General features: G+C 33.6%; 1 protein-coding gene across 1 annotated transcript; it reads left to right on the top strand.

Moving 5' to 3' along the window:
- Positions 1-973: 973 nt before the first annotated feature.
- On the top strand, positions 974-5,464 carry LOC127900401 (uncharacterized). Its single transcript, XM_052435369.1, has 6 exons — positions 974-1,078; positions 1,183-1,301; positions 2,127-2,264; positions 2,383-2,520; positions 4,021-4,061; positions 5,103-5,464. Exons 3-6 carry the CDS (start codon positions 2,175-2,177, stop codon positions 5,143-5,145), a joined length of 312 nt encoding a protein of 103 aa, XP_052291329.1. The 5' UTR covers positions 974-1,078; positions 1,183-1,301; positions 2,127-2,174; the 3' UTR covers positions 5,146-5,464.
- Positions 5,465-14,616: the final 9,152 nt, after the last annotated feature.

Below are 14,616 nucleotides of genomic sequence, written 5' to 3' on the forward strand. Positions count from 1 at the left end.
TTGTGGGCAAAAAGTTTTGTGTGGCTCTGATACCAGTCAAAATTCTTTCATCATCCCTTCATTATAAACATCATGGTCCTCCCTCAATAACTTAATTTGGATCTTGTTATGTTATGAAAAATCGTAACAGGCGAAACAAGTGATGTGGGCTATTAAATTTCTAAAGTGCAATTGAGTGGCTATGAAAATACAAAAAGGGAAATTAGAAGTGGTGGATTACAAGGTGTTATGGTTACTTTGGAACCAATATAACTAATTGGTAGAAAATAATATGGCGGTAGGATTTAAATGAGGACAGTGGGAAAGAAGAACGAAGGAAAGAAATCGAATGAGCAAGTACATGAAAATAAAAAAAGTTGAAAAATAAAGTGAAGTAATAAAATAGTTGTGAGAATAGAGGTGAACAATGAAAAGAAAAGTGAAGTGATAGAGTCGTCAAAGTAGAGATAAAAATTTGTGGAGAAAAAACAAGGTCAAATCAGGAAGAAGCTGTTGTTTGCATCACATAGAAATATCAATAGATCATAGGTGACCATTTAAGAGGAAAGTAAGTTTAATGATATATTGTATAGTTATTCGGCAGAAAAGAGGAATGGGAGAATTAATACTGAATAATGAAATAGATATATGCAATTTAACTGCAGAAAATGTGATGATACGACAACCGAACTTGAAGCGAAAGAGTCGTAGTTTTGAAGCTAAAGAAGGCAAAGTAGAAGGGTAATTGAACTGAGATGATGTGACAAAAGAAGAGATTACTTATGGATCTGTTTCATATTTGTAAGTACAAAAACATGGAATTAGTTGAATTTTTAGATATATGGTTGATTGGTTGTTGTTGTAAGCGTAATGTTATGGATTGCTTAATAATCTGTGAAAACAAAATTGATGATAAAAAAAGTTTATTGAAGTTAGAAAATGTGACTAATATTAGTTAATAGAAAGATCTCAAGATGTCCTAAAACATAAACACCATGATCTTGGTTTGAGTTTTTAAAATAGATATTGTGATAAATGCAGTGAAGAAGCTATGTGACAGATAAAGGCAATCAATAAAAATGCTTGTATTACTATAAAGGTAAGGAATTGTTGATAAAGAGCAAGGTTTTTGAATGATATATTTAAAAAATATCATAAGTTGTTTGGAATTTTTGATTAATTATTCTAATGAATACAATGCAGACACGGAAGGAAATTGGAAGGGCTATCACGAAGTTTCCTCCTAAGATTAAATGCAATTATATTGGTCAAAGGCACAAAGGAGTTCGATTGAATGGTCAAAAATCAAAGCTTGTATCAAGGTGTGTGCCAAATTGACTTTTTGTAGTTGCATCTAATCTAACTGAAGCATAAATACTTAATTGGTTTTAGGAAATTAATCGAGATGAAGTGGCTAAAAAGGATATCATGTCAGTGGTTAATAGAGAGAGACGGTGTGGAACGGTTGGTGTTGAAAGTTCATGGTGCAAAGTTGGAACTTAGTGTAGAGAGTTTTGGGTATATAATGGGAGTAATGGATAGAGGAAGGATTGTAGAGGTTGATGGAGACTTCGAAGAATTATGAAATTATTTAAAGTCATATGAAGCGATGTATGAGGATATACATATTAAGAAGCTTTGTGAAATACTTGTCAAATCAAAAAGTGACGTTTGCATTTTATGCACTATGCTCAATCTTATGCCCACCCAAAGAAGTCCATATAAGTTCATCCCTTTTGTTGTCTGTGAATGATGTGAATATAATCAGGTATAGGAATTCGTCTTCATTTTACTTTAGGATGTTAATGCAAATGATTAAAAAAAAGGAAGAGAAATTGGCATCCGTAAAAGGTGGTTTATTATACCTATCAGTATGTGATTTATAAAATAAGTGGGTTGTGTAGTTTTTTTTGTTAAACTACTCAAATATAGGCACATTAAAAGATGACTATAAAGTAACTTTTATGTATTTTTTTTTGTCAAAGTTTGGTTTAATAGTAGGTAAAAAAAATAAATAACAGAAGTTCTGATAGTGTCAAATATGGTTAAGGAAGTGGAAAAAAGAGAAACAAGTAATACAAGTTTTAGGATAGAAAAGCAATTGATATATGCTATATAATATGATATATTTATCTATTATTTTGTAGATATTTCACACAAATTCTATGGTATTTTCAAAAATGAGACAAGAATAAATGCTCAGTCTTATTGTGTTATGGGATTCCAACAAGATAAGGAGATTTATGAGATGGTTGGATAAGCAAGAAGGTCTTGGCACTGATGAGGTATGCATTATTGAATTTTAATGTCGATGATAAGAAATGTAATTATTTATGTATAGGATTTGTTTGGGTAAAAAAATATAGAAAGTAATGAAGTTAAGAGTTATCTATTATTTTGTAGATATTTCACACAAATTCTATGGTATTTTCAAAAATGAGACAAGAACCAATGCTCAATCTTATTGTGTTCTGGGATTCCAACAAGATAAGAAGATTTATGAGATGGTTGGATAAGCAAGAAGGTCTTAGCACTGATGAGGTATGCATTATTGAATTTTAATGTTGATGATAAGAAATGTAATTATTTATGTATAGGATTTGTTTGGGTAAAAAAATATAGAAAGTAATGAAGTTAAGAATTGTGATAATAAATTATATTACTATTCTCTAAGAAAGGTGAACATATAGTAACTTTGAAGATTATAAATATAATAAAATATTTATATGTAGTTGTTATCTCTTGAGTGTTTAAGATGTTGAAAACTATAAACATATATAGAGTAAGAAATCTTGTGTTTTTGGTCTTTGTTTAAAAGAATGAGCCATTAAAATTATGATGTAGGTGGTAGTTCACGAGAAAACAGCATAATATTTGAGAGATCCTAAAATTTTAAAAATGAGTAGAGAGGATAATGGAGATGATATTGAGAATGACAACGGTAAAAGGGTCGTCAGTTTGCACTGTTGTTGAATGATGATATAGATAAGTGGAATGAGAATGACACGGTGGGAGATGAGAACAATATGATGGGAAGTAATAAATCAAATGATAAAAGAGAGAACTAGATCAACAAAAAAGGATTGAGGGTAGGGAAAGTGATGCAAATTAGGTTAAAGATGTGGTGGAGGAAGATGTGATGCAGACATATATGACTAAGGGTGAAAGAGGTGTAATAGTGATGGATAGTAGAGAAGTGCAATAGTGATGGATAGTGGAACTGTAATGGTGGAACAATTCTTGGTTACCATTAATGATAATAAAAATAATGATGTGAGTTCTTAGTTTATTTTATTCGCTTGCACATTAGTTTATTAATATAAGGTATATACACTTAATGTGTTATGATAAACTGAGTGAAAACAGGCATGTACGATAATGCTGATATGCAATAAAGAAAAGAGAATCGACGAATCTGCTATGTGGAGCTATCCTGTAATGTTAGATGGGAGATCTTAATTAAAATGTTAAACAAGGATGGCAGCATGAATGTAAGAAAAACATGTAATTGTGGTTGTCGAATGAAGATTGAACCTTTTGTTGTGTTGAATCTTGTGTTTATTGATGATTTGAAGTTGATTAATTACATAATGGAAGGAGGATTGGACGAAAGGTATGGAGAAAAAATTAAAAATTTATTTATTTTATATAAAATAAAAATAAAAATTGATTTATTTATTTATTTTATATATGAAATACATACTACTTATTGCGAGGGTTAAGTTTATAGAAAAAAGCAAAATAAAAACAGATATGGTGGTATCGAGGAGGATGAGTATAGAAAAATTGATGATTATGGTCATGTACTTTGCTTAAGGGTTGTGGTAAATTATTTTGCACTGAAGCTGTAGTAGTGTAAACAAATATTAATTAGGTGACTAGGAAAGAAATGATGTCGTATTGCCTAAAATAAATATTCATGGCAAAATGAGCCCTAGAAAAACTTGACCTTTTGATTAAGTTTATTATAGTGTCATATATGTGAAAAATACATATGTGAATTGGTTATAAGACAGAAACATTTTGTGCTTGCATGTGCAGATTGTCTCTAATGTTGCGGAGGTGCTGGTTAGTGAAGAAAGGTGAGAAAGGCAAAATCGAGCATTTAGTTGGTTTCGAACAATTTATTTTGCAGGATGTAAATAAATTCATAGCGTTGAGAATATATGTGTAAATTTATTTGTTCAGTTGAAATTATAGCAATATACAAAATTTTACACTAGGCAACTTGTTATAGAAGCAGGAAAAGGCATTTAAAGACTGTGATATTGTTTGCTTAGGCAAGGGCATGCAATTGAGGCAATGTTACTTGCAGGACCCAGGCCGGTATGAGAAGGTATATGAAAGTTGGCATAGCTAATGTATGGACAATGAATTGGTTGATTACAAAAGTTAATCTTTCTTTGTATAGATATCGATTCTTGTAAATAATGGGAAACTGCATTGGTAGTTGGTAATGGTGGACGTTGCTCGTAAATGTATTGAGATATGAGATCCACTTCCAACAGAGTTCATTGAAAATCCCTTAGTTGCGGATGCAAACGCATTAGTCAGTAATATGGTACATTTTTGTTACAATTTATGAAATTAGAAATAGTTAAGATAAATTTTCAGGCCTTAATAGTTAATAAGATTTAGAGTTTTCAGTAAAGTGGATGGAAAGAAATTGTAGTATAATTGTATGGAAGTATGATGATGGCAATATCTATTAAATATACATATATGTGTTTGGTTATTTGTTATGCTGCAGTTGAAAGTGCTGGATGAGGTATTAAAGCAGGATATACAAGTGTTATATGGAGTGGATTTTCAATTCTAGAGTTTTTCTATGATAAATGGTAGAGGCTTTATAAAACAACCTAATTTATATGATTGTAGCATGTTTGTTATATCTATGATGTAGAACTGTTGCGTACATTGGGATATATTGAGATGGTTAGTTACATATATATACATATGTAAGGAATTGGTGAAGCGTTCATATTTTATTTCTGTCATGCATATAAATTTAGTGAAATACTATTACAGTGAAATAATTTGATCGTTGGATGATATAGTTTTATTATGTTAAAATGTGAATGAAGTTGATAATTAGGTTTATTGATGTTTACTCTATATTGCAGGTTGATTTGGAAGAATCTCAAAAGAACTTGGCAATTCAGATAGTTATGGATGGCAGTAATTCGGTGAAAGAGAAGACATTGACAAGTGCTTGTGGGTCTCCAAAACCCAATGTCGTAGGTTCAAATCCTACAGAGCGTGATTCCGAATCAACAGACCCCATTACCGAGATATGGGAACTCTTCTTTTTTAAAGTGGAAAGAAAAAGTAAAAATAATTGTATCGAATCCATTTTCTATTTTGGAACGAACAACAACCAACTAACACTTTTACTAAAGTATTCGATTCAGTAGTAGGTTCATCATTAATTGCACATAATATTTCGAATGAGAAGAAAAAAAGTATCGCGCGATCGCTCGAAGAAATCAAAAGGCTTAGATAGTGGAATCCTCAAGCTTGGTGAGCTTGGAGGCATAGACGTAGGCGGAATTTGCCGAACCATGTAAAAATATTGTGATTGTGCTCTCTCTTCCCTTATCTTTTTAATTTTGTTTATTGTTGTTATTATTATTAATGCATTGTTTTGAATTATTGTGTGATTTCATTCGCTTAACTTTTTAAAATCCAATTCACCCCCCTCTTAGGTTGCATAGCTAGTATTTCATTTAGTATCAAAGGAAGGTTCTCTTATTAGGACTTAACCATTTAGAGTAAAAGATTCATGACAACCCAAAATGATTCCATATTTAGGGAAGGTCGGTCCACTATTAGACTACCATTCTTTGATGGAAATGATTATTCATATTGGAAAAATAAGATGAGAATTTACTTACAAACTTTAGATTATGAAATATGGGACTTTGTTTGTGATAGTCCATTCATGCCAATGACTAAAAATGAAGTAAGGGAAGATATTCCAAAACCTTCATAAGAATAGAATGATTTAGAAAAGAAAAACAACTCTTTAAATTCCAAAGCCATGAATGCTCTGTTTTGTACCTTAGATAAGAAAGAATTTCATAAAGTTTCAGGTTGTTCTAATGCTTATGAAATTTGAAAGAAACTTGAAGTGTTTTATGAAGTTACAAATCAAGTCAAAGAATCTAAAATAAGTAGATATATTAGGCAATATGAGTTGTTTCAAATAAAAAAAAAATTAGAGTATTTATTCAATGTACACTAGATTTACAAACATTGTAAACATTTTAGGAGCCCTAGGAAAAATCTTTTCAAATAACGAGAAGGTAAAGAAAATTATTAGGTTACTGCCAAAAGAGTAAAGACCTAAAAGAAATGTCATTGAGGAAGCCAAGGATTTAAATTCTTTATCTATTGATGATTTAATTGGCTCATTTATTTCTTATTAAGAGGATTTGGCAGCTTAAAGAGGTGATGAAGACAAAAAGAAGAAGAGCATTGCTCTTAGAGCTTCAAAACCTGAAAGTGATGAAGAAAGCGAATTTAAAGATGAAGATATGGCGATGGTAGCTAGAAAATTTAGGAAGTTATTTAAGAAAACTAATGAGAGAAGAAAGTTCAGAAACTTCAAGAGCCAAAAGAAGAAGAAGGAAGCAATTACTTGCTATGAATGTAAGAAGCCTGATCATATAAGATTGGAGTGCCTCTCCTCAACAAAGGAAAAAAAAAATCTATGCTAGCAACATCAGATGACAGTAATAAGGGGACCTCAAACGAGGAAGAATCATATGAAGTCTCAAACCTAGTACTTATGGCAATAAGAGAAGAAATTGATGAGGTAAATGATCTCATATTTTATGATGAGTTGTTTAAAGCATTCACTGAATTGCATAATGATTTAAAGAAAATGAGAATGATGTTTTGTAAAAATAAAATGATTTTTTGAAGAAAGAGAATACAGGACTTAAATTAGAGAATAAAATATTGCATGATAGGATTGCATCATTAAAAGAAAAACAGAATACTTCAATATGAACATGAAAAGTTATGTGTTAATGATCGGATTAAGAAAAATGAAGATTTAAAGAAGAAGAAGAATGAACTCAATGATATTGTGTTAAAGTTTATAAATGGTAAAAAAAAATTAAAAAAATTGCTCTGCTTTAAAAAATGTGTCTTTGATAAAGGAAAACTTGGGTATAAACCTGACTTGAAACAAACATATTATAAGAATTACCTTGTTAAGGTTACCTCCGCTAGTGATCATAAAGTTGTTAGGAATTAAATGTGTTTGGGTTAAAAAAAAAACCATTGCTAACACTTAAAGAGCCAAAAAGCTTTGGGTACTTAAAACTTGAGATTTCTTTTGTAGGGATCAAAGAAGAAAAAAAACAAATGGTACTTGGATAGCGGATGCTCGAGACATATGACAAAAAATTATTCTTGGTTTTTGAGTTTTACTAAAATTGAAAATGGTGAAAAAGTATTCTTTGGAGATAATTTAAAAGGAAAGATTATCAGTATTGGTAATGTCGGTAAAGATTCTTTTACCTTTATTGAAAATATGTGTTTAGTTGAAAATTTGAAACACAACTTGCTTAGTATTACTCAATTATGTGTTAAAGGTTATAGAGTTATTTTTTACAAAACAAAATGTGTTATTAAGAATGCATGTGATGGCAAAGTGTTGTTTGTTGGAAAAAAATTTATTGATGTATACACCATTGATATTAATTGTGCATCAACCTATGATAAATGTTTTTCCGCATTACATGATAATGGTTGGTTATGGCATAGAAGATTAGGTCATACAAGGTCTTCCAAAATTTGATTTTGAAAAAGATAGAATTTGTGAATCTTGTCAATTTGGAAAGTAAATCAAAACTTCTTTCAAAAACAAAAATCATATTTCCACTTCAAAACCACTTCAACTTATTCATCTAGATTGATATGCTAGTTTGAGTGGTAAATATTATTCTTTTGTGATTGTAGATGATTATTCTAGATGATACACATGTGTAAAGCCAATAAGGATGATGCCTTTGACGCTTTTAAATAGGCAACGAAGTACGTGGCGTTGTTAGACCAAAGCAATGACAAAAAGATCGTCCTTTGGACCAGTAGTCCGCATGCTTGGGTTTCCAGCCGATATACTCAGAAGAAAATAGAAAACTTAAAACATTTTTATGTTAGGTTATTCAACGCAAAACAGACTCCTTTATCTTAAAATAGAGTACCAAACCAGATAAAATCATTAAAAGTTTTCTGATGCACAAGATCCTTATGAAAGGCAAGTGTAGAACATACTTCCTCAGTGTCAAAATGAACAGATTTAAATATTCTCGTTTTCTCTTAGAATGTTAGAACTTCATTAACAGAGAGAAGAAAGAAAGTTTAGAACTTCATTTTTTTAGAAATACACGCTTTATTTCTTGATCTCTGATTCTTGATTTTTTTTCAAAAGAAGAGATCATCCTTTATATAGGATGAGGAGGCGACAATCTTGATAAGACAGGACCCTTATCAAGATACTTTACTTTATAAAAGCAAATTAAAAGCAAACTTTAATAATTAAAGCATTACTCATCATACTTTAATAATTACACACGACAAACTTTACTTTTCTAAAAGTAAAAAAGTAAACTTTAATAATTAAATCATGACTCAGCATACTTTAATAATTACACACAACAAACTTATAGCTATGGGGACAAAAGATTCATGTAATCTTCGTCAGAGGAGCTATTTGTGTCATCTTTTGCTAACTTTTTCTTTGGATGCTTGCAGGTGGGACCACATGGTGGCCATGGGCAATGTTGTGCTTTTAGACAATGTGGGGGAAATGTCACCATTTGATTGGGTGGCTGAATGTTAGGTAGACAAGTGTTGGTACTAGCTCTGGATATTGAAGGTTCTTCCAGTAGCGATGGATCCTGGAGCTATTGGAGATGCTGGCTTAAGGGTAGAAAGTCAGTCCAAGGGTCTTGAGCTTCTTGGAATAAGAAAACTATGAAATCCAGTTTTTCTTCTTTGATGATGATACCTGTGGGCTTTGGTTTTGAAATGGACAAAGGAGTTGGAATCATAATGATGTCATGTTGTGGACCTAAAGACGTATGGAATATGTCTTTATGTGGTTCAAGTTGGTGATTGAGGTGGCAAAGGAAATTTTAAAGGTTTTTCTGGATGATATTATCTTGTTCAAGGATTGCTGGGTGTGGCGTTGTGAACCATTTGAGCACATGGTCTTGAGTCCAAAAAGAGTTGGTGTTTGGATGCTGAAAATATGGCATATGGATAATGAACACAGAGGTGAACATATTTGCTTCTGATTCAGGCATTGGATTAAGATTGTAGACCGTGGATAGTTGCTATAACTTTCTTCTCCACCAGGGAAATGGAGAGAACTACTCAAGAAGGGTCCAGGTCTGACATGGAGAATTAACTTGGTGGCGTAAAGAACAGTTAGGCACTAGATGTACCATAACTCATCTTTAGTCACATCTCTGGAAGGGTCAATTTTTAGACCTGTGAGAAACAAGTTTTCAAGGTGGAAAGTTGAGACAGGAAATGAATCTGCTAACATGTAGGCTTTCATGAAAAACCTAACAACATATCTTTTTGCAAATTCTTGGATGTCAAAAACTGTAGAAAAGGTTTTTCCGAGAGGGAAATTCTTGTGGGTTAAGGCTTGGTTTGGTAGAGAGGTGGCCATGAAAATGATGGGAAAGTGATATCTTGTGGATATGTAATGCAAGGGTGATATTGGTTTTGCAAGTCTTGAGAGTAGGTTTGGAATGAGGTTCTGGGTTCCTTTTATATGCTTCACAGAGAAGTCATATTTTGAGAACAAGTCTTTGAGTCTAAGCAACATCTTTTCTGGAACTGTTTTTCCTTTGAAGTTCATGATGTTGGGAAATGCTGAGCTGTCCATTAGGATAAAAAAATGATAGCCGATAAGATGGTATTCAAATTTCTTGATACCATTCTTTACAGCTAAGATTTCTTTGTACACATTGTGGTAGTGCTGCTGTGTGTCAGAGAAATGTCCGCTAGCATAAGCAATAAAGCTTTCTTTGCCATTTATTTCTTCGAGAAGAATAACACCCATGATTCGTCACTTGCATCTGTCTGGAGTATCCGTTTGCCATCTGTGATGGGCTTTAATGGTGGCAGATTTTGAGCAATTTTTTCTAAAGTGGTGACAACAAGTGTGTGGTCATCATTCCATTCTGGTGGCTTTTTCTTTAATAAAGCCGAAAGTTGATTGGTATGGTGATCGACATGAGGAATAAAGTCTCTGATGTAATTGATGATGCCAAGGAATTGCTGTATCTGTTTCTTGGTGATTTGTTGATCTGGAAAGTGGAGCAATTCTTGGGCAATGTGTTTTCCTGGTTGGTAGTGTCCGTCTTTGATAATCATTCCAAGGAATTCAATATTATCTATTGCAATGGTGCTTTTCTTGGCTGATAACTTAATTCTGTAAGTTTAGATGATATCAAAAAATTGATTTAATAATTGGCGATGTTCTTTATGTGTGCTTGAAAACAACAAAATATCGTCAATATAAATCAATGCATGATGCAGGATGGGTTGGAAGATTTTGATCATCTCTTTTTGAAAAATGGAGGGGGCAGTTTTCAAACCGAAGGGTAAAACTGTCCATTGATAATGAGCATTAGGGATGCAAAAAATAGTTTTGCATATTTCTGAGGGTTCAATGCCAATTTGCCAAAAACCTGGCTTGAGGTCAAATTTTGAAAAGATCTGGGTATTTTTTAGATAAGTAAAAATGCTTTGTCTCTTTGGCAAAGGAAACTTGTCATCTTGTAAGAATATGTTTAAGGGTTGATAGTCAATGACTAATTGCTTTGTTCTTCTAACAAGTTCCGAACATTTTTCGACATAAAACGCTTGACAAGCCCATTGAGAATTTGTTCGTTCGATAAGTCCTTGGGCCAAGAGTTGTGAACATTCCTTTTGGGCTAATGCTAAGTCAGATGGGCTCATTCCTGGATGAGTAACCTTAGTAAGATTGATGTCTTCATTCAGTTTGAAAGGTAACTGAATAAAGAAGGACTTGTTTGTCCACAAAGGATTTAGGTGGATGAAGTCAGAATGAAATTCTGGACAGTATTTTAGGAGCTTGGTTGAGATATCTTGGTAAGATAGTGGAGATTCAGATAGACTGTAGAGTTTAAGGATCTCTGTTAAAGGTTTGAACATGGATTTGACCTTGATTCCATTGGAAAGAATTTGAAGATGTTTTATCTGGTGGATGATATCAAATCCTAAGAAGATTTCCTTATTAGGGAGTTTTGAACCAATGATTTTTGTCTAGATAACACAATTTGGGAAGATTTGAATACCAATGGGATTTTTGGTAATCAATTTTGTGGTGAACATTTTTCCATCTGCTGCTCTGAAATGTTCTGTATGAGGTTTCCAGTTTTGAGCTGGAAGAATGTCTGAATTCATCATGCTTTTTTGGGCACCAGTATCGAGAAATCCTATTGTTGGTATGGGTCGTTGAAACTTTGAAGGTAAGATTGGAATGGTAGTGTTTGGGGACAATGATTGTTGATGAAAAATGGATTGAAACTCATCGTTTTCTGAATCATCAGATGAGTTTTCCAATGTGAACACTGTTTCATCAGTAAAGTCTTCTTATTCTGAGAAGTAAGATTCTACTTCTTCCTTTTCAGCAGAATACTCAGTAACAACTTGTAAATGCGTTACCAATCTGATTGCCTTTTCTTTTTTGTTTGGACAATCCTTTGCATAGTGCCATTTTTTCCCGCAAATAAAGCATCTGCTAGATTTTTTCCTGCCCTGCTCTTTGGAAGAGAAAGATCTTTTTCTGAAGAACCTGCATGGTTTCTTCCATTTTTTTTTATTTAGAAAAGGAAGTTGGATGCCTGATCTTTTTGAAATGCCTTTTTCGTGGATGACTACAGTCACAATCTTTTTTATCTTTGCATTTGATCTACAAGTATGGTTTCTTACAGGCGCTTCTAAAAGGCTCTTTGTCTTTTACCAGTTCTTTAAAGAATTGTTTTTGCTCACAAAGTTTTTCTAAACATCCTTTAGCTATCTGAAAGATTTTTCCTAAGGAGATGTTGTCAAGGTTGAGGTTGTGCATTGTAAGTTGTTGTTGGATTTTTGGTTGCAATTCTGTAGTTAAAGAAGCTAGAAACACATGCTTTAAGGTGTGATCGTTGAATCCATTAAGCTTGTAGAACAAGATTGGCATTCTTTTGTAATGGAAATCAAGATCTTTAGTATTCAAAGAGCAACACTTCATGTTGAGATAGTCTCGTCTTACTGCTTCAAAAACTACAGATGGTTTTCCAATAAATTGTTCATCCAGAATAGCAAGAGCACTAGAGACGTTTGGCAATTGCACAAACTGTAATTATCTATAGGGGCCAAGGCTGTCAAACCAGTCTTTCAGAGATCCCGTGAAACGGGTGACAAACTCCTTGAGGACTGATTCTATTGTTGCACCTGGTCTTATCATCTGAAGATCTACCCAGGCTGACATTTCAGACACCTTTTCTCTCTATTTGACTGTGGGAATGTCATCAAATGTAAACCATGGTCCGTTCGATGGCTTGTATGTATTTTGAGCTTGAGGCTGAAGTGGTTGATGAGTGGAGGATTCAATTGGCACATCAATGTCTAAGGGTATTTCAAAGTATGATTCTGGTTGGGATGTTTGTGCTGGTTCTGTTTCTTCGGGTTGTGCCATCAAAATTTTAGTAATATCTACATAAGCCTTTTTCGAATCAGTGGTTGAAAGTGAAGATTCTGTATCAGATTCTGTCACAGAAGTATCAGTTTCTGTGGAATCAGTTGAAACTTCAATATGATGGGAAGCATATTGATGCATGGGTTTTTTGTCCATGGATTGGGATGGTTGTGAGGTAAAAATAGGAGTATGTCCTGGAGAATCTTGTTGTTGTGTGGTAGTGGAGGTTGGTTGATGAATTTTGATGGGTCTTGGTTGGGGTTTAGGTTTTGGTTTTGGCTGGGGTGGTTATGGCATATTTTTTAAAAGAGTATGTGTCATTCCAAATAGTTTGGAAGGATTATACGGTTTCATTGGTGCAAGCATGGGACTGAAATGGATGGTAAGTTGGACTGATTGTAGGTATGAGAGGTGATTTAGTGAAAAGTGTAGGCCTGTGTTTTTCAGATTCAATCTGATCAAGCTCTGCCTTTAGCCGTTTGATTTCTTTCTCCTTTTGGTCAAACTCTAGGCCATAGTATCTTTGACTAAGCATGACTCTTAAGTCTGCATCCAGTTGGGAGATTTGGGATTGTAAATTTTAATAGATCTGTTGCATTTGCAAGGTTATTAAGTTAACCTTGGTTTCGATCTGGTCAGTTTGTAAACTGATTTTGTCAACCCTTTTGTGGATGTCTACCAATGTATCATTTTGTACTCTGGCATTATGTGTTTGCCCGTTGAGGACTGATTCAAATGGTTTAGGTTCTTCTAGGTGACCAGCAGAGGTTATGGCTGAAGGAATGAAAGGCTTTGTCACAACCTTTTTTTGTGAATCAGATTGGGCTTCTAAGGATGGGAAATTAAAAGAATAGTCTTTGGATAATGAATAAAACATCATACAGGCAACGGGTTGAGGAGTAGAAGTCTGACTTAGATTTGGTGAAAAGGTTTCCGGTTTGCAATGTTTTGTAATCCATTTGAGTTCTTTTTTGTATATGGGTAATGGAGCTAGTGGAGGTGGAGGTTCATATGGCAGTTTTGCTTTTGTGTGGTTACATGGAGAATGAATTTTCTTTTTTGGTTTTCTTTTCCTTTTGGAATCTTGGTCGTTCTCTTCCCAATCATCCCAACAGGGACAATTTGGGTCGCATCTTCCAGATCCTGGAGCATCCCATAAAAAATGTCCGTTTAACTTTGCAAGGTATACTAGGTACCCTTCTGAGTTAAATCTGTGATTGGTAGATCTTCTTAGGTTGTTTGAACAGCCGTGATCATCGAAGAATAAGTGAATGATAACCTTAAAGGCTCTTGAGGAGCACTAAGTAACGGCTGAGAGGTACCTAGTGGAGGTTGAAAAGTAATTGTTTTCCCTTTGAAGTTCATGATGTTGGGAAATGCTGAGCTGTCCATTCGGATAAGAAAATGATAGCTGATAAGATGGCATTCAAATTTCTTGATACCATTCTTTACAGCTAAGATTTCTTTGTCCACATTGTGGTATTGCTGCTGTGTGTCAGAGAAATGTCTGCTAGCATAAGCAATAAAGCTTTTTTTGCCATTTATTTCCTCGAGAAGAATAGCACCCCATGATTCGTCACTTGCATCTGTCTACAGTATCTGTTTGCCATCTGTGATGAGCTTTAATGGTGGCGGATTTTGAGCAATCATTTTTAAAGTGGTGACAACAAGTGTGTGGGTATCATTCCATTCTGGTGGCTTTTTCTTTAATAAAGTCGAAAGTTGATTGGTATGGCGATCGACATGAGGAATAAAGTCTCTAATGTAATTGATGATGCCAAGGAATTGCTGTATCTGTTTCCTGGTGAGTTGTTGATCTGGAAAGTGGAGCAATTCTTGGGCAATGTGTTTTCCTGGTTGGTAGTGTTAGTCTTTGATAATCATTCCAAGGAATTCAATATTAT

The sequence above is a fragment of the Citrus sinensis genome, chromosome 2, assembly GCF_022201045.2.
Source record: "Citrus sinensis cultivar Valencia sweet orange chromosome 2, DVS_A1.0, whole genome shotgun sequence".
Classification (NCBI taxonomy): Eukaryota; Viridiplantae; Streptophyta; class Magnoliopsida; order Sapindales; family Rutaceae; genus Citrus; species Citrus sinensis.

Excerpts from the sequence above, each read along its gene's own strand:
- LOC127900401 (XM_052435369.1), top strand. The coding sequence starts at position 2,175 with ATGCTCAGTCTTATTGTGTTATGGGATTCCAACAAGATAAGGAGATTT. Across the intron at positions 2,521-4,020 it reads AAGGTCTTAGCACTGATGAG|ATTGTCTCTAATGTTGCGGA; the intron begins GTATGCATTATT and ends TTGCATGTGCAG. Across the intron at positions 4,062-5,102 it reads GTGCTGGTTAGTGAAGAAAG|GTTGATTTGGAAGAATCTCA; the intron begins GTGAGAAAGGCA and ends TCTATATTGCAG.